Here is a 22,841-nt window from a genome sequence, read left to right on the forward strand (position 1 = left end):
CTCGGAAACCCAAGGAATCGTCGCTATGAGTCGAATCCACTCGGCGGCAGTATTATTTTTTTAAGTCACTTTGCTTTTCCCAGTTCACTTTGCCTGCCCGTACCTTGCCTTGAGCCTGCGCACTGGTGATGTCTTGCTCGTTTGTTTTCCCACTACCAGCCGCAGCGCCTTGATGACGTAAATTTCCAGCGCCGCAGAGAGCTGGGCGCGTGTAAAAAGGAGCTGTTTCCACTTTCTACGGGATACAGGTGCCTGTGCGGCCTGAAAGCCGCCACACCATGAAGGAAACGCCGCTTTCAAACTGCGAGCGCCGGTTCCTGCTTCGCGCCATTGAAGAGAAGAAGGTAAGAGGTCTCCAAAGAACTGCGCGCTGTGTGGGCGTCTTGGTTCCGCGGTCCACCTCAGGCTTCCTGGTTAGGAGCGCAGACCTGACCGAAGCTGGCCCAGAAGCCCCCTGGGGAAATGGCCAATGAGTTCCCCCCACCCCGAGACGTTTTTCTACCCGGACCATTTCTTTACGAAACTCCTGTCACCCTAGCGACTGTCAGTGACCGGACTTCTCTATGGGGGTGGAGTAGTGAAGATTCCACTTTTCATCCAGATGCTTAGATCAGACCCTGTGATGTAGTAGTTGATCGGTAAATCCCCGTTCAAGGAATAAATGAATGGATGTTGTGTTTACAGCGGTTGGATGGAAGACAAACCTACGATTATAGGACCATCAAGATCTCATTTGGGACAGATTATGGCTGCTGTATTGTGGAACTTGGAAAAACAAGGTAACAAAGAATTCGTATTAGATGTAAGTTCAGTGGAGAACGGTTTGAAAAGAACCTTGATTCAGTTGTTTACAGAGTAGTTGGGAAGTTCGGACAATACATTGTTAGATGCCAAAAGAAATGTATTTTCTTTAACGCAAGATTTTTAGGTTTTATAGTCACTTTTTATTTTTTAATTATGAATGTATTTTCTGCTGTATGAGTGTCACATCGTTCTTTCTGACCATTTTAAGTTATATAGACATCTACTGAAATACCCTGAATTTGTTTTGGGCACTGCAGTGCCCACCTCTTTTCACATTATATAATGTGAGGATTGTAGAGCTCCTGAGCGTTTTGTCCATAAGTTGGTCCCATTTTCCTCACATGATACGAAAATTAGGCTTTTATGTTGATTTGGAAGCTGTGGGTATATCTGGTCTAATAATATTAGCAAACTGTGCCATATGCAAATATTAAGGAATCTCAAGTTTTCAAGCTCCTTTGAACTAGAAAGGAGAAATAAAAGGTAATTGTTTTTTATAAAAGTTTAAAAAATCTATAGAATAGTGACTATTGTAATATGAAGAGGGTGTTTTTTATTGTTATCTCAATAAGTGCTTTATTTTTGCTTATATTGTACTATACTTGATATGTAATTTTTACCTTATGTGATTCATCATGTCGAGCACATTATTAGTCGAGATGAAAATTTACTTGTTATCTCTTTTAGAATTTTTTTTTTTTAATTAGAAAGGAAATACATTTATTTAACACGATTGTACTCTTTATCTTTGCAGAGTTCTTGGACAGGTTTCCTGTGAACTTGTTTCTCCAAAACTCAATAGGGCAACAGAAGGTATTCTTTTTTTTAACCTTGAACTGTCTCAGATGGCTGCCCCAGCTTTTGAACCCGGCAGGTATTAAAATCTTTTTCTTCAACTGTTTTACTAGAGGGAAACCTAACAAGAGTGAGGTATTGTTTTAATGCTTGGCATTGTATTCCATGACATTCGTCCATTCCTGTTTTCATAGGCAGTCAGATCTCTTGGTGAAGTTGAACCGTCTCTTGGAAAGATGTTTAAGAAATTCAAAGTGTATAGACACTGAATCTCTCTGTGTTGTTGCTGGTGAAAAGGTAACATGCCTAAATTCTTAATTTTAGGATGAATATTGTTGATTCATGTGACCTTGTATCTTTACTTTCATTTTCAGAGCTTTAGTTAATTCAGTTTTCTACTGGGTCACCTTATTGCAAGTGTTCCTTATTGCAAGTTTTCCAGTGAGCCTTTTGTAATCTCTTTCTAAGGGACAAAATCATCTTTAAATGGCAAATGTTTCATTCACAGAATTTGTGGCTTTTTCATTCTTTTCACCTTATTTTCTTATGTTATTTAAGGGCATTGATAAAAGCAGATAGTGTTTTCCATTTTCAGGGATGGAGAATGGATAAAATCCTTCATTTGGATACATTTATTGACTTACACTGTACCATACAATGAGTCAATGGTAGGACAGAGGCTAGAAATCCTAGTCTCAATAAATTGTGCTGCATGTGATACTAGACTTTTATTCTTGATTAGGGTATTTTTGACCAGCTTTTGACTTCAGAGAATGCACTTAGCCTTTTTCATCCTTATTCCATACTTGGATATGGTATTTCCATCTATTTGCATTATTTGTAAGGTTATCAGAAATAGTATTAAACAAAACTTAACAATTTGAGATTTTATACTTAGGAGACACCATAAAAAGATACAGAATTTGGAAAATCTTAGCTTACAAATAGAGTGATTCTCTTTATTTAAACTATGTATTTAAGGTTGTGTGACTCATAGAAAGATGAGCTATTAGTATTTCAGATGAATACTGGCTTAATACTTTTTAAAATATATTTTTATTGATAAAATAGCATGAATAACAGAGAAAAAATTGCACAGAGTGTTATGTTTCCTGATAAGTAGGAGCTGGTTGTGATCAGTTAGGATTTTAAATTTATTTTTAGGTTTGGCAAATACGTGTGGACCTACATTTATTAAATCATGATGGAAATATTATTGATGCTGCCAGCATTGCTGCAATTGTGGCCTTATGTCACTTCCGAAGACCTGATGTGTCAGTCCAAGGAGATGAAGTAACACTGGTAAGCTCCCATGATGTGAGCCAGGCTCCTTCATATGAATGAATGAGTATCCTGAATGTGCAGGCATCTACTGTTAGTGAAGTCATATCTTAGATGGCAATTAGGTTCTAAAATTTGTTCATAAGGCAGAAACTGCATATGGTCAAAATTGACCCTTGGAATCTTCTAAATTTCCTGTGTTGAGATGTCTGTCAGTAAAAGCAGCACCACCTAGCCAGGTGTTCCATAATAAAACTAGGTGGATAATTCTTTGAATTGAGCATTAAATGAAGTAGTTGGCTTCCATTGAAAAATGTAGTTTCGAGCCCAGTGAGATGCTTCACTTACAAGAAAAAAACAAACCAAACTCATTGCTGTCTAGTCAGATCTGACTCAGAAATCAGCAGTCACATCTCTACGTGACTTTTCTTTATTAAGTGGAGTATATGGCAAGAGTGGTCCCCAGAATAGGCCTGTTACAGAGTTTCTAGGGAATGGTGATACTGCTGGTCCAGGGACCACATTTTGTAAACCATTGACCTTCATGTAAGTTACATTGTAGCATAATGAAAGTTTACCATAATGGTAGTTTGAGTTTTAAAGTTGTAAAAGGAAACTTCAGATGCTCAGATTCTCTAAGCAATCATTCATAATGCTGCTTGTAGGCATTAGACTGGAGCAAATTCTATAAAGACTTAGAGAGGTAGGGCAAAATGTTTATTAACAGTAGAGATGTGTTCTTTTAAGGGAGGTAGTTGGTATAAGGAAGAAGAAAGACCAATTAGGAAACTGATAAGAATATAAAATAGTAAGGCATTTGACTGCTAACCAAAAGGCCGGTGGTTCAAACCTACCAGCTACTTAGAAGGAAGACTGGGCAATCTATTTCTATAGAGATACCACCTCAGAAACCCAAGGAGGGGTCACTATGAGTCAAATTCGACTTGACAGCATTGTGTTTGAGTTTTTTTTGACAGTTATGTTGGAAATCTTTTTCAGTTTCTTAAAAAAGTTAAATGTAAACTTACCTTACAGCCCAGCAGTTCCATGCCTAAGAATCTACCCAAGAGGAATGAATGCTTATGTTCACTCAAAGACTTGTATGGGAATGTGTATAGCAGTATAGGTCATAATAGCCAAAAACTGGAGATAATCACATCTGTCAAATGGTAAATGGATACGTATGTGGAATATCCACACAATAGAATACTATTTAAAAGAGTCCCAACTACTGATACGTAGTACACCCCATTGCCATTGGGTTGATTCTCATGCATAGTGACTCTAGGACAGAGAACTGCCCAATAGGGTTTCCAAAGCTGCTATCTTTACGGAAGCAGACTGCCACATCTTTCTTTGGTAGAAGGGGCTGGTGGGTTTGAATGGCTGACCTTTTGGTGAGCAGCAGAGTGCTTAACCAGTGCACCACCAGGGCTGCTTGATATATGATGTAAAATGGATGAAAGCTTATGCTTCATGAAAGAAGCCAAATGCAAAAGAGTATAGACTATTTGATTCCATATATTAAAAAATGCCCAGGAAAGAGATTTATAGAGATAAAAAGCAGGTAAGTGGTAACTTTGTGGGGCTAGAGGTCAAGGAGGATTGACTGCCAACAGGCTCAAGGGAATTTTCTGGAGTAAAGAAAATGTTGAAAAATTAGATTGTGGTGATGACCACAACTCTTATAAGTTTACTAAAATTGAACTCTATACTGAAAGTGAATAGATTTTATGATATGTAAATTATGCATCAGTAAAGCTGTTGAAAATGCCAAAAAGTTTTGCAGAACCTGAGTGACAAAGTCCAACAAGTAATATAAAAGAAGTGTTCCCTGAGGATTAAGGATATTTTATTTTTTATTTTAATGTTTGATAATGTAAGATGAGTATTTTTGTATGTTTGTAACAGAGTCATTTGTAATTCTTGAACGTTTTCTTTGGAAATAGTACACACCTGAAGAGCGTGATCCTGTACCATTAAGTATCCACCACATGCCCATTTGTGTCAGTTTTGCCTTCTTCCAGCAAGGGTGAGTCTTGCCTTGTGGGCAGCTAGAGGTTTTTTGCTCTATTCAAATTTTTCATGGATAAATGAACACCGTGTCCCCTTTTTAATATTAAAGAATTTTATTGTTCCTTTTCTTTGTTTTTAAGGGCATTAGTTGGCAGAATTTTCTCCACAGAAGTGACAAACTGTTCAACAACAAAGATGCTTCCCATTGTTTTTCTTTTCATGACATACTTAGAAACTTAAGAATTTTCTGTGGCATCATAGTGTCTTAGCTTTCCTAAGGATATACAGATGTTAAGAGAAAGTGGAATAAGTATTATGGATTAATAGAAGACAGGACAACAGAGCACATTAAATTGATTAGTTGTAGGAGAAAGCCACAAGGGAAAATGGTTTATAAGCCAGGATAAGAAAATTACTTTTCCTTCAGCTGTTTAGTGGTTTCTTCAAAACTCACTGTTAACTCCTTATACAGCAGGAAACCAGGGGTCTTTTAGGTCATGTAACGGACAGAAGCTTGAGTCTTAAATCTGTTTTAAAACAAACCCATTATTGTTGAGTCAGTTCCAACTCCAAACACAGGGAGGTATTTTAACAATTTGTGACTAAGGACTAGAGAAAAACTTTTCAATATTTAGTCATTGTAGTGTAGAATTTTCATTGGAAGGAAATAGCGCTGTCCAATAGAAATTTAATGAGTGCCATATATGCATTTTTAAATTTCCCAGTAGCCACATTAAAAAGTAAAAGGAAACGGGTGAAAATAATTTTGATATATTTTATTTAATCTAGTATTTCTAAAGTATTACTTTAATATGTAATAAGTACTTTAAAAAATTATTCATGGGTATTTTACATTCTTTTATTTCCACTACACCTTTAAAATCCAGGGTCTATCTTACAGTCCACCTCAATTTGGCCTAGTCACATTTTAAGGTCTCAGTACCCATGTACGACTGACTGTTGTTGTTATGTGCCATCGAGTCAAACCCAACTCATAGCAACCCCTCCTTGGGTTTCCGAGGCAGTATTACTATGGAAGTAGGATTGCCCAACCTTCCTTCCGAGGAGTAGCTGGTGGGTTTGAACCACCAGCCGTCTGGTTAGCAGGCAAGTGTCTTAGCCACTATGCTACCAGAGCTCCCGTATGACTGACTAGTGGCTAATATATTGGGCAGCACAGAAATACACAGCATTAACAAAACAAATGTGAACTTAATGTGATTTCACTGTAATAGTTAAGGGAGAGCCCTTTGGAATTCATTTTGTTTTCATAGAAACAATAGTTGGTCTCTTTCCTTATTGGAGTAAAACCAGAGTTAAATCCTGAACTGTGTTGACTGTTTATGCCATCTTTTAAAAAACCTCCATTATCCTAGAAATGACAAACATTCAGCCTTCCAGATTTTTTCATTTTAACATTCATTTCAGAACATATTTATTGGTGGATCCCAATGAGCGTGAAGAACGTGTAATGGATGGCTTGCTGGTGATTGCCATGAACAAGCATCGAGAGATTTGTACTATCCAGTCCAGTGGTGGGATAATGCTACTGAAAGACCAAGTTAGTGCTTTGATTAATGTGTAATTAAGAATAAGTTTCTTCTCTTAGAACTTTAGTTCTGACTAAAATCCAAGAAGGATATTTGAAATGATTAGTTCTAGGATATGTTAGAATCTCGTTTCAGTATAACCACTGCCTGCTGTTGACTGGTGGTTAGGAGGTATCCTCCTTTCTCCCTTAACCACTCTCATATCTGGCCCTCTAGTTACTTTACCCTTCAGGATAGAAGAGCAGTTTTTCTTCCCAGTAAAGAAAGAGATTCATGTACCTGCTGATAAATACTGGTCAGAAAATTGAAATTAGGTAAAGAGATGGTTTTCCCCTTAGAATTGAGGTACAATAACTAGTCATTCTCAAATCCAGCTATATACCAGCTTCACATGGAAGCTTTTAAAAAACAGATTGGCAAATAGCATATAGAGTAGGTGGTTAAGAGAACAGACTGCTTTAGCTCAAATTCCATTTCTGCCTTGTACTAGCTGAATTTGGACAAATGCTTTAATATCTTTAGTTCTTTATCTGTAAAATTGCACGTTTTTAGAAAAATATAAAGATGGATAGATAATATAGCACACAGTGTCAAATATATATTAAGTGCTCAATAAATATTAGGTGCCATTATCATTACCAGCATCAAGGCCACTAACCAGATGCCTAGTTCCAGAGATTCAGATCATAGGTCCCTGAGGTCTGGGGATCTTTTTGTTTTATAAAAGCTTCCAAGGGAACACTATGCAGCCATATCTTAAACTAATAGTGTAGATTACTAACAGAGAAAGGTAGTGCATCCCAGAGCAAATATTTCTATGGCTTCTTCAGTGGTGTCTTTCATATTCTCCTATCAGAAGTTTTCAGATCTGCTCCCTTAACATGATAGTCATTCAAATATTTTAAAACACTTGTCACATCTTGCCTTAGCTTTTTACATTGTATTTATATTTGAAAAGTCAGGTTTAAATAAATTATAAAGGTAGAAAAATTAATCTCTTAGATAAGAAATTCTTGTTTTTATATTGTTTAGAGGCCCCTTGGTTTGTTGCCTTTAAATAATAGTTTACTTTTATAACTAGGTTTTGAGATGTAGTAAAATAGCTGGTGTGAAAGTAGCAGAAATTACAGAACTAATACAGAGAGCTTTGGAGAATGACCAGAAAGTGAGGTAAGATTTTTTCAGAACTAAATGATCTTTTAATAGTTGTTTTCCATTAAGGGCTTTTCTTTCACAGAGGCTACCATTATATTTTTTATACTTGGATCTTCCCTTATTTGTACTCTCAGGTGGATATGCTACTTCTTGTTGTTGTTATGTGCCATCAAGTTGGCCCCAACTCATAGAGACCCCTCCTTGGGTTGCCGAGGCAGTATTGCCACGGAAGTATATTGCCCAACCTTCATTCTGAGGAGTGGCTGGTGGGTTTGAACCACCAGCCTTCTGGTTAGCAGTCAAGTGCCTTAGGCACTATGTTACCAGAGCTCCTGATATGCCACTTAGTATGTTTTTTAAGTTGATTGAGCTCTGCTTAATAAAATCAATTTTATTTCAGTTTAAACATGACCTATACTGAAAATAAGATTTTTCTTTCAAAATTAACATTTTCATAGGTAAAAGAATCTAATGGAAGGAACACAAATTGGAGTTGTCATCTTTACCTTTCACTGTGTGATCTTAAGATACATCAGTGTCCTGTTTTATAATATGGGAAGTTAATACCTACTTGATAAGCCTGATTTGCAGATTAGATAATAATGTACTTTTAGCACCTCGCATGTGCCAGGTTCAATAGATGGTAGACAGTTCCTTGACAGGCATAGTTAAATTACTCAAATAAACCATCTCTGTTTCAGTATTTCTTATCCAAGGATAAAATAATAACTCTTTTTTTTTTCCTCCCTGTCTTCTCTCACCTCTAACCCTTCCTTCCAAAAAACAAACACCCACATGCAGGAAAGAAGGTGGAAAGTTTGGCTTTGCAGAATCTATAGCAAATCAGAGGATCACAGCATTTAAAATGGAAAAGGCCCCCATTGATACCTCCAATGTAGCGGAGAAAGCAGAAGAAATCATTGCTGAAGCTGAACCTCCTTCAGAAGTGTATCTTAATTGGGTGGATTTTGCAATGAAAACAAAAAGACATTTTTTTCATAACACATTTTATGGGTTCTTTATAAAGATAGATTAGATAGGCAGTGCACATACGTAACTCAGTCTCCTTTTGGGAGTAAATAAGACTGTGAAGGGTTTGCATACTGAAATTTGTTTTCTGAAAGAATTATTTATCTTACTTGTTAGAGAACTAGTGAGAACATTTAAGATACAATGCAAGATAGTTATTTGAGTCATGAGTCATACTGAGGTGATGGAGCACCCAGCTTTAGTTCTACAAACACCAGAAAATTCTATATTTTAAGAAACAAATTATAGCATTTCATTTTCCTTTGGAAAATTGTTTTATAACATTGATGGCATGGTCAAGCACTTTATGCACCCTTAAACATTATTCTTTAATTTATTCATCCATTCATGAAATTACAATGACTAAAATGTAGAGAGCCATTCTGTCTCTTGCTATTTCTTACTATTATAAAAATTTTTCCTGAGTTTTAGATTTTACATTTCTTTCTTCACTGTCCAGCCATTCATAGTAAACAAACAAACAAAAAACCAACTCACTGCCATCAAGTTGATTCTGACTCATAGCAACTTCCATTGGGTTTCCAAGGTGGTAAATCTTTACAAAAGGAGATTGCCTCATCTTCCTTCTGTGGAGTGGCTCGGGGGTTTGAATTACCAGCCTCTTGGTTAGCAGTCACATGCCTTAGGCAATGTACCACCAAAGCTCCTTAGAACAGCTATTAGTGAAAATTTTTCCAAGCATTTGAGGCACACTTGAATCAGTCTCAAAACTCATTTTTCTAACAGTGCATCCAATAAAAAATTAAAACCCAAATCCACTGCCGTCGAGTCGGAGTTGACGCATAGCGACCCCTCCTTGGGTTTCCGAGGCAGTATCTCTACAGAAGTAGATTGTCCAGTCTTCCTTCCGAGGAGTGGCTGGTGGGTTTGAACCACCAGCCTTCTGGTTAGCAGTCAGATGCCTTAGGCATTACGCCACCAGTGCATCCAATAGCAGTTGTCATTTTCGCTGTTTGTTTTCTTAACTTGTTAAGTGTCTCTAATCCTGTGTTATGGACTCCTGGAACTGCTCAGATTGGAGAAGGCATAGAAAACTCCTGGGGTGATCTTGAAGACTCTGAGAAGGAAGAAGAGGAGGAAGGTGGCAGCGATGAAGCTATCATTCTTGATAGTATAAAAATGGACACTGGAGTAGAAATCTCCAATATTGGAAGCCAAGGTGGGTGACATTTTATGGGAGCTCTGGTAGCATAGTGGCTAAGTCACTTGCCTGCTAACCAGACGGCTGGCGGTTCAAACCCACCAGCCACTCCTCGGAAGGAAGGTTGGGCAATCCTACTTCCGTAGTGATACTGCCTCAAAAACCCAAGGAGGGGTCGCTATGAGTCGGGGCGACTCGATGGCACATAACAACAACAACAACTATAAAGATAGATTAGATAGGCAGTGCATATACATAGATCAATCTCCTTTTTGGAGTAGTTAAATATTTTGTGATGCAAATTTCAACTAAACTTTTGAGGCTTCCTGCAATATTAACTCCCTATTCTTTTCTAGGATAGCATGCTCTCTCTGTGGAGATGTGGTACACTTTGATATTTAAATGCTACTGGCATTTTACATTTTTGTTTTTATACCTAACAAATGGGCCAGTTTAAGTGGACTTGTTTTGTAAAGGGCTCATTCCTGCATTTTGCCTTTTCTTTGTAGTTTCTAGGCTCAAACATAAAAAACCCAAAGTGTAACTTGTTATGTGCTGTCGAGCCGGACCCGACTCATAGCAACCCCTCCTTGGGTTTCCGAGGCCGTATCACTACAGAAGTAGATTGCCCCATCTTCCTTCCAAGGAGTGGCTGGTGGGTTTGAACCGCCAGCCTTCTGGTTAGCAGTCAAGTGCCTTAGGTACTAGTGGTATTCAGTAGAACATTCAGAGATGATAGAAATGTTCTCTATCTGTACTATCCAATACAGGAGCCACTAGGCACATGAGACATTGAGCAGTTGATACGTGTCTTGTGCGACTGAGGAATTTTAAGTTTTGTTTATTCTTAAATAGTCTGCCGGCTTATCTATTGGACAGTGCAATGTTAAAACAAAAAATTCTAGAAGAGTCTAGAATGCTGGTAGTCCTAAATGTTCCTTGTATTCTAAAAGCCATGGAACTGGAGAGATTGTTCATTTATCTGTGGATATTTTTAAGAAAACCAAATTATTTCCTGCCCCGTATAATAATGAATTGCTTTTTATGTAGCAAAAGCAAATCATACAAGAATCTAGGCTGACAGGGAACTAGAGGATGCTAACCAAATTCAATTTGTTGAGAAAACAAGATGATAGTGGTTAGGTATGTAATGTATATACCTGCCTTTTAAGGGAAGGAACTTATTACCTATAAACATTACTGAGAACCTACTATTTTGAATTACTCAAAAATAGGTAAAACAAAACAAAACAAAACAAAAAACAACTTCCCACTGATTAGGATCTTTATTCAGTTTTCCTGGTGGTTACTTCTGTTAATTTGGTATTACTCTACTTGTTCCATATATTTCCTTACTATATGTACACCTAGTGGCTAAAGCACTTGACTGCTAACCAGAAGGCTGGCGGTTCAAACCCACCAGCCACTCCTCGGAGGAAGGTTGGGCAATCCTACTTCCGTAGTGATACTGCCTCGGAAACCCAAGGAGGGGTCGCTATGAGTTGGGGCCGACTCAACAGCATATATCAACAACAACAACAAATATGTACACTAATGTAAGCTGCTTAAGTACAGACTTCAAATCTGAGAAGTCGTTCCATGTCAGTCCATATAGATCAGCCACATTATTTTGAAATGGTTGGTCAAATGATTCCAGTTGATAAATATTTAAGTTGCTTCCTTTTTGTTTTGTTTAACTGTGATAGTACTGCAGTGAGCATCCTTTACACACCTCTTTATATATTTGTGAAGTATTTTTCTAAGGTAAATAGACCTGCAGTTGCTGGTTTGAAAAATAGTGCGCTCAAATGAATAATGAAGGTGGACCTGAAATGGTTAGGATGGAGCCTTTTTAAATAATATGAACAAAGGGAGAAATTAAAAAGGAGACTAATTGAAAGCTCAAAATAGAAAAAAGCCAGTAACTGTTTTCATAGTTGTGTAATAAAGGAAATAATTCAAATCAAAGCAAAAAGTGAGACAGCATTTTCTTTTATATTGGGGAATAGTAGAAATACCAGCATTGGCTAAGGTGTACAGGAAATGGCTTTTTACATATCCAGCTTATTGGAGTGTAGAGTATTTCTAGAGGACAGTTTGGCAAAAATAACTTGTAGGATGTGTGTACCTTTTGACCCCAAAGTTGTTTCTAAGAATTTTCGTTCAGTGTTAACTAACAGTTCAATTGGCATATTTTCAAGTTACTTCCAAATTGGTTCTGCAAAAGATACAATAGATTTATTTTCTAACTTTTCTGTTACGGATATGCATCAAGTGGTTGTGTTAAGTTTTTAGGGGAAAGAGAAAACATACTGTTTTTCAAAGTTCCAAGGAGCTACTTCAGGTAAATGAAGATCTGGAAAGAATAAAGTAGATCTCTCTCTAAGCCTCTACCCAAAGAGTAGCTTGGGTTCTATTTGTATACAAAGAGTTTTAAAATCTCTAATATAAGCCAATGTGGTAATTTCCCAAGAAAGTATTTATATTGCTTTTTATACATTTTCTTAAAGATGCCCCTATAGTACTCTCAGATAGTGAAGAAGAAGAAATGATCATTTTAGAACCAGACAAGAATCTGAAGAAAATCAGGTAACAAATTTCTGGCTTATTTTTCAATGTATATACAAACATTTAGAGGCTTGCTAATAACTCTTTGGTTTTATTCTCTTCTACTAGAAACAAAAGGACATCCCTTTAATTATCATTAGAAACTCATATGTTCGTCTATGTTTTCTTCAATCTTAGATATATAAATATAGGACCTAATTCTATACTAAAATTGTTGGGATGCATCATAAAGTTACTGTATTTTACTCCTATATTTATGAATTTTATAGCTTACTGGAAGAAACAAGGCCTTCCATTTGTGATAAAAAATTTAACAGTCAGAATGCTGTGAGGCTGGTAAAACATTGGGTATTGATGCTAGTGTTCCACTTTCCACATGCTTGGAATCAGTTTCTTACATATACTAATACTGTTAATAAATTGTTAGTCAGTTTATTTTGCTTATTCACAGAATGCAGACCAGCATTGCAAAACAAGAAAAAGTACCAAGTAAAAAGCCAATGAAAAAGAGGAAAAAGAAGAGAGCTGTTAATTAAAGCTAGCATAGTTGTATATATACTATTAAAAATATATTTATTCAGTGTTAACAACTCTGGTTATTTTTTATTCAAAATCTGAAAATAAAATCTAGACTTTTGAAATGTATATTTTTTATATTATGCTTTAAAATAAAGCATCTGGAGAATTTCTTTGTTCATTTGCACAAACATTTCCCACCCCACCCATAATCTTCCTTTCGAATTTGTGGGTTATTCACCATTTTCCTCCTCATAACCTTAGGTTTTAGGTAACTGACCTAGGTAAATAAATTATAGAACTTGATGAGCACAAAGCAGTTTTCACAGGCTGTTGCAGGGTGTACATGGGATGAAAGCAGAGGTGATGGAAGCTCATCACAGTGCAGATAAACAAGGAGAGATTTATTTCACTTATGGTCACATTGGTTCATATGCCAAAGTCAGCACATTGGCTTGGTTAGGACAATGAGTGTCAGGACTTGAGGGTCTGTTTTCCTAAAATGGCTTTAATTTTAGAAGCCTCCTCACTTCCCATTTTGTAGTAACCTGAGGTAAGTTTTTTCAGAGAATCTTAAAATAGATTTTTAAAATCTCAATTTCAGTTTGACTTGCAAATCATCAAGTTTTCCAGATCAATTTATTAATTCTCATTATTCTGACAGCTGGCATCATTAATACTTTGTTTAATAAAACCACTTAAAATTAGCCAAACATCTAAGATAGTTACATGTACAAAAGATATACAAATTAAGACCATAAAAGGTAATAGATAGCATAATTTGTAATTGACAACTTCTGTATTCAGAAAATGATTGTAAAATTAAAACCTAAGATAAAAACTGTACACCATATACTTTGAGTGATTTACATCTTAGAAATCAAAGGCAGTCTCTTCACTTTTACACATTTAGTGTTTCTGGTGGGTTGAGGAGAGAAACACCATGATACCTATTTGAAAAAAAAAAAAAAAAAAAATCAGACTGCAGATCATGGAATAATATAAACAGAGTTCAAAAATGCTATATCTATCTGAGTAAATTAATGGCTATAGCCTGGACAATCTACTTCTGTAATGATACCGCCTCGGAAACCCAAGGAGGGGTCGCTTTGAGTCAGGTCTGACTCGACAGCACATAACAACAACATAGAATCACTGTGTGGTCCCTAGAACATGAATGCACAAACTGCCCCCCACCCAATGTAAGACAGAAAACAACAACCTTCTCAAAGCATGGCCACCTTAAGGAGACTAGAGCTAGTTTATCCTTTAAGTTTTCAGGTCATTTAGATTAGCAAGCTTGAATAAATACTCAATTCTTACTTTGAATTTTTGTACTTTTCTCTTATTGACTGTTGTGCATGCTGTGGTGCTCTGAGGTAGGTCTGGTGAAGGTCCATGAGACAAGGCTTAAGACTTTCCAGGGTATATCCAGTCTTTCGTGCTAATGACTCAGGCTAGAGAATGGGGTAGAGAACCATGAGTTTTGTTTCTAGTAACAGACAATACAGTAAGTTAACAGATCACTTGAAAAGCTTGTGTGTCAAAATTTCAGTACTAATCTCTAACACCTCTAACATCTTCCTGTTCCCTCAGGCCAGTATTCCATCCCATTTGTGCTGATTTGTATTACTTTCTCTGACAGCAGCAGGTCATAAGGCCCGAATTCTTTAAGCACAGCTTTCAAATCCCAAGTTATCACTGAACTTTCTACCTAACAAATGAAAGATGTTATTCAACATGTAAGATGCTTGAACAATGTATATATTTGCAATTATTCCAGGTCTGTAAATCTAGACAACAATCAGCCAGTTCTGTATCAATTATTTAACTTACCTGGCACAAGGTACTCAACTCTGACTTATTATGACTCCATGTGTCAGAGTAAAATTGTGCTCCAAAGGGTTTTCACTGGCTGATGCTTCAGAAGGAGACCATCAGGACTTTATTCCTAGGTACCTCTGGGTAGACTTAAACTTCCCATTTTTAGTGGTCAAATGCATTACCACCACGCCAAGCCTCCACTCACAAGGGAGATGTATGAAAACAAAGTAATACATACCCAGCTTTGTCCTGTGACTGTGTAGAGTGCTATATGAAAGGCTGCTCCAGCAATAACTGATGGCAAATACTTTAGGTATGGGTCCGCATCTATCAAACTTAACTCTCCCAAAAACTGGAATAAAAAATACCCTTAATGACCACAAAAGCTCTGAAAGTTTAAATACTCATTTTCAGACCATTTTTAGCAACCATAAAAAAAAAAATACCTTTATCTTAAAATATTTATCTTAGTGGTTTGCTTCATTCTTTTTTTTTAAAGTAACAGTTATAAAGCAACTCATCTGGCTACTACCTCTAAAACTTCAAAGTTGACACCACGCTTCTTACTGCTTTCCCTGATATACATTATCTTTTGCCATTGGTAAGCTTTCTTACCACTGGAATCTGTTCCTGGAATACTAAATTATTTTGACCAAAGCTATGTAGAAGCTAGGGCTTGCCCCTAATTGTGACCTGAGTCTCCATTCAGCAAAATGAAAGGAACTTACCATTGCTAGACTTTCAACTTTGCAGTTTGCAGGCTGTTGGTGGAGAAAGTATTGGGTAAGAAACTGATTAACTGTTGGTGCTGCTAAGTCAAAAGCAAGGACTTTCAAGACTAGATGCTCCATTCTCAGAACTTGTTTCTTGGTATAGGTGTCATCTGTAATGTACACAAATTCTGCTACTTCTGGAGGATATATTTCTTCAAACTTTCTACAATGAAAAAAGTTTCAAGTAGTCAGTCCTAAAGAGAGGCAAGCTTGCTAATCCCAATTCTGAAATTACGTCAGCAAAACATAAGGAATTATTCCAACACCCACACTTCCTACCCACTGCCTATTTCCATTGGTACTTGCCCATCATTTCTAGATTGGGCAGCCAATTGCTAACCCTGAGGCACAAGCCTCATAATAAAGGACCTTTGAGATTCGGAAAGGAAATAACTGAGAGGCACGAGATTTCCCAAGATAACAATAATGCCAAGTAGCTGAAAATTTAGGAACTAAAGTCTTACATTAAATTATAATTTTAAAATTATAAAAATTTATAATTTGTATTAGAAAATTACATCTTAATGGGTAGAAGATTAGCCTTTGCTTATATGCCAGAAGGGAGCCGTGATAGCAGCAGGGGTTAAGTGTTCAACTGCTAACCTGAAAGGCCAGCATTTTGAACCTCCCAGCCACTTTTCACTGGGCACAAGTTGTGGCAGTCTGCTTCCATAAATATGTACAGTCTTGGAATACTTACGGGGTAGTTCTACTCTGTCCTATAGGGTAGCTGAGTTGGCAATGACTTGATAGCAGTGGGTTTGGTTTTGGCTTTATATGCCAGAAAGCACTCTTACTATGAAAGAGAACCACATTTTAAAACTGTGGGGCAGTTCTACACTTTCATATATAGGCATACCTTGTTTGACTGTGCATTGCTTCACTGAGCTTCACAGATAACTGTTTCTGTTTTTTAACAAACTGAAGGTTTGTGGTAATCCTGCATTGAGCACGTCTATCGGCACCATTTTTCCAATAGCATGTGCTTACTTCCTGTGTCTGTCACATCTTAGCAAGTCTCAATATTTCAAAATCTTCCTAAGGCTAATGCACATATACTAGACTACAGTATAGTATAAACATAACTTTTATATGCACTGGAAAACCAAAACAATTTGTGTGGTTCACTTTATTGTGATACTCAGTTTATTGCGGTAGTCTGGAACAGATCCACGCTATCTCTAAGATATGCCTCATTAGGGTTGCTGTGAGTAGGAATCAAGTTGACAGCCCAAAAAACAATCTAGGCCTAGTGTACTCAAATTCTCCATGTTCAAGAAGGTACCTAAAATACACATCTAGGAAAATTAATGTTCTAAATTAGAATCTAAGTTTTACTTCTTCCCTTTTCTCATCATGGCACAACTAGTCACTGACTCTGCCTTATGTAGTATGTTAGAATGCCACACTGTTAAAATCTTAATTTTTTTCCCTACAGAGAGAAACCAATCACTTTTATTCCTACAGAACAAGTTGGACTTACGAGGCTAATAGCATAGCAGCAGTGCCCACAAGCTGAAGTTTTCCTCTCAATACAGACATCGATGAAAGGAACCTATCGATGTAGTTCACAGCCAAGTACAGGGTCTCATTCTGTAGTTTATATTCTTCTCCTACTTCAACTAACCAGTCCACAAGGATAGCCCTCATACTGTTAGTGATGTCTGGTTGTTTCTTCATGTAACCCACTTTAGGCTTACATTTTACCTGTTGAGAAAAGTTACTTCATATAGTGTTAAAATTACAATTAGATTTTTCTACAGTTAACAAAGACGCTATGTGTTAGGAACATAAATAGGCCTTAAGTTAAAAAATTAAATACTATCTTCTCAATTTCATTTAGCCACACTGAATGAGTAACAGTATACAAACTGAATCCTGAGAGCTTTTACCTCCATTTCCCTAAGGTATGTGTGAATGTCTTCATGGTAGTCAGGTACTTCATTAACACTCACTGGTTTTTCATCTTCTAGTATAATTGACATATCCATAGTATGTGGAGACTCTGGATGAATTCAAAAGATACAATTAAGTTAACTGTTTAATTTTCTATTTAATAGGTGACTGACTCCCTTTGTCAAGAATGCTATGTTATCAAAGCATTTATTTCAGCCTAGTTCATGACAAAAGTACATGGACTTGCCCCAAGAAAGACTGCAGACCCCAGAATTTGATACATTCAAAATACAATTAGGAAATAACTAGAAGCAAGACTAAATGGTTTTCATTAACAAGTATATTAAAGAGGAAATTAGTCTTTTTCATGGGCAGTTCAAACAGGTAGATTAACACCGCAATCAACAAATGATTAATGTTTTTGTAATTTAAATTACCTTTTTTCGGCAAAGAATATCACCCATTAATCTAAGGTAAAAAGTTGTTACAGACTTTAAATAAAAATACCCAAATTATTTCCAAAGGACTTTTCTGATCAACAGAAATATAGCTAAAACAAGATTGTATTCAATGAGCTAACCAGTAACTCAGTAACCTTATAAGAAAGAAACAGTACAAACTGTAGACAGAGCTGTCTACTAAAGCTACTCCATTTTGTATGTGGGCAAGTGCAAACAGCCATGGTACAACAACTGACAAGAGGAAGACAATGTCCCTTTCTGGTATCAGATGATTCTTAGACTTACGTTTCAGAAATGAAATTTTAAAGCTATGAGTTGTTAGACATCACAGTATTTAACATTGCACTCTCAGGTAGTACTCTCTTAAATGGTATACATCTGAAATCTATTTTTCTAACCAAACATTTGCAGGGTCAGATTAAAATATGTGACTGAGATCTCATTAAATTGATTCGATTGGTAGTGTACTGGAAGGAACACGCAATTAGGATTGGGTGCTTTTGTAGGTCATGTATTAGTTATGAAATTAGGGACAAGCCACACCCTTTCTAAGCCTGTTAACATTAAACCTAACTCATTATGTGTAATGATTAGGTAAATATGTAGTCTATTTAATAATCATAATTACCTTGATTCATACAGATTTTCCTTAAAACTTACCAAAACTACCATCCATTGGATAATCAAGAGATACCAGTGGTTTTCTTGGTCCAGGTAAAGTAACAGCTGAATTAAAAGCCAGGGCATCAGCATGCTCAGTTTTTTTAGATTCAATTGGTCTTTTTTGAGTCTTTTCTTCTGCTTCATCCACATGAATGGTGAATGCAGGCTGTTTACTGTTTGCTTTCCAAGGAGGAACAGTGACATGCTCATCATTTACAGGAATATCCTTAAGAGGTGCAACCTAGAAAGAAATTAATAACTGTCCTTGAGGCTGTTAAACAGCTTTGCCTTCTTCCCCTTAAGCGTCACAGCATTTGTTTTTACTCCCAAATGTGGTGATGGTTAGGCGCCATTGAGTCGGTTTTGACTCATATCCACCCTGTGTACAACAGCAAGAAACACAGCCGAGTCCTGTAACATCCTCAGAATCATTGCCATGCTTGAGCCCATGTTCGCAGCCACTTTGTCAGTCCATCTCATTGAGGCTCTTCCCCTTCTTCTCTAACTCCCTACCTAGGATGATATCCTTCTCCAAGGACTGGTCCCTTCTGACAATTACTCCCAAACGTTTATTCCCAAATATCTACCAAGAAAATTAGGGCAAAGACCAGACCAGAATAGTTTGAGTAGTAAGAGAGGAAAAGAAAAATTTGTCCCCAGCAAAGAATTGGTAATAGGGTGGGGCAACAGAGCACATCTGGCTAAAATGGGGGAATTTACCAAAAGTAAAGTATTTTCCTTGTACCCTTTAATAAAGCAGAAGCATTCTCTTAACCAGATGGAAAGGGGGAAGCGGGACCCGGTCCCTTCGTCCTACAGAAGAGAGCAATGTCCGGGGTGAAACAGAAGAGCGAAAGCGCGAAGCCGGGCAAAGACGACATTCTTCTTGCAGGGCTTGGTTTGGCCCCAGTATCTATAAAGATGCCCCCAAAAGAGATTAGGCAGGCAGCACACGCACAGTGCTGGCAGAGGTCGTATGCTTAAAAGGAATGAGAGAACCGACCACCGTGTGACATCCCACAAGCCGGGAAATTTGAGACCAAGCGGAATGCAGCCTCGCGTCCCGCTAAAAAGCCCAGAGAATGCTTTCTCGTCATCCTTCTATGCCTGCTAATCCCATTCGCGACTCTGGCCTGGAGCACGCTCCTACAGATCCCTCGCATGTCCTTTCTTACCCGTCGCGTCTTGGGCCTCTGCTGCGGCGCAGGACCCCGCGAATTCCCCGACTTCAGTACCGCCAGCCCAGCCCTAGTCCGGGGCTGCTGGGCTGGCGCCGCCTTCTCGGGGTTGATGTTTTCCTGGTCCTCTTGGAGTGCAGTCTGCTGCAATGTTAGCGCCGAACTCGCCTCGTGGGCCGCGGGCGCTGGTGCAGAGTTGCCTAACATTACTGCTCCCGGGGGCAGGCGGAGGGATCAGCCTGCGGCGCCAAGCAGCGTGCACTCTGCTCGCCGACTGGCCGCGCAGACTCAGCCAAAGAACTCAGTAGCCGCAGCCGCCTGCCTGCCGCAGCCAGGGCCAGCCTGCCCACCTGCCCGCTCACCCGGTCGGGGCTCTGCTGGCCGGAGGAGGATGCGAAAGGTGCGGGTAGGGACTGTCGGGCTTGGAGAACCAAGAACCCAAGACGCCTCCGAGATAAAGCGAACAGCCCGCCGGAGTGGCTGCTGTTCTTGCAGTTCAAGTATCCCGCGACTATTGAAATGGACCAATGAGAGCCACAGGGGCCCTTGACGTCATTCGAAGCGACTTAGTCGCAGATCAGCGTAGGCGGCCATGAAGGCAAGGGAGCCGGGGTGGAGCGGAGTAAAGTCGAATGACGGCGGGAGGAAAAACGCCTGCGCTGGGAAGGCGGGAGAGGGTGAGGCCTGAGCTTCTGGTGACTTTAAACTGGACCACCAGGAAGTCCCTGCACTTAAAGCTGTATGTACATTTCAGAATAAACTGAATTAAACTTTAACAATGATTAGTGGGCCGCCCAGCCTTTAGTCTTGGGACATTCAGTTAACGTGACTTGTTCCCCAAGGTTCACAATTTGATTGGCCACTTACTGGCCTGGTAGTCTTGGTCAAATTATTCAGTGTCTTCAGTCTCAGTTTTCTTATATATTAATTACAATAATACTTACACGACATATGATTGTCGTTAGGATTAAATGAAAGAATGTGCATAATCATTTAACATTGTTCACATAGTACTACGCTAGTGGCAGCCTATAATGTCATTTCTGGATGTGTTTTTCACAGTAGGCAGATTGTATCATTATGCTTTTTAATTTTTCCAATGAAAATGCAATGTAAGGTGATCCTAAACTACTGATATAGATAATAAATAATAATGTACTACAAGAAATTCAACCAAACCAATTTTTTTCCACTTTTCCCCAACCAGTGGCCTTTTATTTATATAAGCAGCCAACAAAAAACAATGAAATTCTGGTGATCTAGATACAGACATGTTCCATTTAGAAATGAAGGCTGTCTAAATATAGTACAAACAATATGACATTATTAAAACTTTTAGCTATAATATGTACCTTTAACAAATTCTCATATTTACTATATAACAAGACTTCCACATAACAAATATTATGGTATAAAATTCAGAAGCATTATTGTTTTTCTAACAAATTCTAAAAGGAGTCTGTCCTTCTTGGAAACAGTTTTTTTTTTTTTTTTTTTTTAATTATAGTCTTTGTCATTTTAAAGCAAGCAGTTAAATACAATAAAACCAAACCAAACCCACTGCCATCAAGTGAATTCCATTTCATAGTAACAATATTCCCCTGAAAAATGAGTAAATTTACATGAAGGTTAATGAACAAAAAAAATCTGTGTTCTTAAAATCTGTTTTCCTTCATATATGAGTAAAAGGAAATTAGTGATTCTAGTAGGAGCTCTGGTAGCATAGTGCCTAAGGTATTTGACTGCTAACCAGAAGGCTGGCGCTTCAAACCCACCAGCCACTCTGCAGAAGGAAGACTGAGCAATCTACTTCTGTAGAGCTATTGCCTCAGAAACCCAAGGAGGGGTTGCTATGAGTTGAGATCGACTCAATGGCAGTGAGTTTAATGTAGGAAAATCTAAGAAGCCATCACTATTTTTGTGCTCCTCTTGTGTAACAACTTGTATAGCCTGACTGCTTATAGTGCTAGTAGTTAAGATCCCTCTCATCCTGTGTATTGTGCATTTCACAAGCTGCAGCATGGACCACAAAATGTTACTAAGCAAGAGAGAAATCACTACAAATCAATTTCAGCTCCTACAAAAAATAGGTTATTTTCACTTGTTGACAGTATGCATAGTAACTGGGATACAGGTACCAGAAACTGGGTTCTGGTCCCAGCTGTATAAATTAATAGTATATTCTCTTAACCTAATGTCACTTAACTTTACTGTTAACAGTGAAATGTGGTTTTCTTACATACTTTAACTTACAGAATTGTTAAGATCAAATGAGGTAATGTATATAAACACATTCTGAAACCTGTAAAGCAGTTTACACATATATGTGTAGATGTGTAGCTAATAAAACATCTGAGTGTATTTTTAATTTTCCATGTATTTCTCAATTTAAAACTTAAAACATCTAATTGCCAAAAATTCATTAAAAGCCCTTGTTACTTATTCTCTATATAGATCATATATATATATATATATATATATATATATAATCTTTTATTGCCTTTTTGGTGAAAGGTTACATAACAAGTTAGGCTCTCCATTTGACATTTTATGCACAAATATTCAGTGACATTAGCTACATTTATCACAGTGTGTCAATATTTTCTTTAATTGTGTTGTTTGTTCCCATTCCAGTACTCTATAATTTCTCTGCCCCCTTATCTTTTCATCTTTGCTTTTGAGTAAGTGTTGACCTTTTGGTCTCACACTGATGGTTTTTAAGTACAGCACTTATCTTACAGGTAATAGTCTTTATTTGGTGTGCCACTCTGCTATTTTGGCAAAGGGTGATCTCAGGGAATAGGCTAGGTTCCAGGTTTAAAGAGTGTTTTGGGGAGACAATCTCAGGGAACCTCAGTTCTAAACTGTTCCAGTTTGTCTGGCTTTTTTCTTTCTTTCTTTTTTTTTTTGGTCCCCTAATAAGAATTTGCTCCATATTTTTTGCCATTCTCTCTGGGGCAATCTATTGTGACTGGTAAGAAAAGTCATCTATTCATATTTTAAATAAAAAAATTGTTTATTTTTAAAATTACCTCTCTCAAAGGATTTAGAAGCATTACTTGAAGTCATATCTGAAATATTTTTAGATGATACTAAAAAACATTTGAAGTAAAAGTATATACAGTGTTTTAAACAGACCACTTCTTTGGGACTTTACGTTGATTGTATTT

The 22,841-nt window shown here is 37.6% G+C and overlaps 2 protein-coding genes across 2 annotated transcripts; one reads left to right on the top strand and one right to left on the bottom strand.

Annotated features, from left to right (window-relative positions):
• Positions 1-278: 278 nt before the first annotated feature.
• EXOSC9 (exosome component 9) lies at positions 279-12,896 on the top strand. Its single transcript, XM_007946446.2, has 12 exons — positions 279-344; positions 685-779; positions 1,559-1,678; positions 1,794-1,896; positions 2,764-2,901; positions 4,830-4,912; positions 6,325-6,457; positions 7,528-7,616; positions 8,403-8,549; positions 9,626-9,810; positions 12,303-12,381; positions 12,812-12,896. The coding sequence occupies exons 1-12, from the start codon at positions 279-281 to the stop codon at positions 12,894-12,896; spliced, it is 1,323 nt and encodes a 440-aa protein (XP_007944637.1).
• Positions 12,897-13,777: 881 nt separating this feature from the next.
• CCNA2 (cyclin A2) lies at positions 13,778-19,878 on the bottom strand. Its single transcript, XM_007946447.2, has 8 exons — positions 19,669-19,878; positions 18,491-18,734; positions 17,366-17,478; positions 16,957-17,180; positions 15,429-15,636; positions 14,939-15,052; positions 14,200-14,333; positions 13,778-13,826 (listed from the first exon to the last, which is right to left on the bottom strand). Exons 1-8 carry the CDS (start codon positions 19,876-19,878, stop codon positions 13,778-13,780), a joined length of 1,296 nt encoding a protein of 431 aa, XP_007944638.1.
• Positions 19,879-22,841: the final 2,963 nt, after the last annotated feature.

Source organism: Orycteropus afer, unplaced genomic scaffold (genome assembly GCF_000298275.1).
Source record: "Orycteropus afer afer isolate SDZICR_OR568_19922 unplaced genomic scaffold, OryAfe1.0 scaffold00162, whole genome shotgun sequence".
NCBI classification, from domain to species: domain Eukaryota; kingdom Metazoa; phylum Chordata; class Mammalia; order Tubulidentata; family Orycteropodidae; genus Orycteropus; species Orycteropus afer.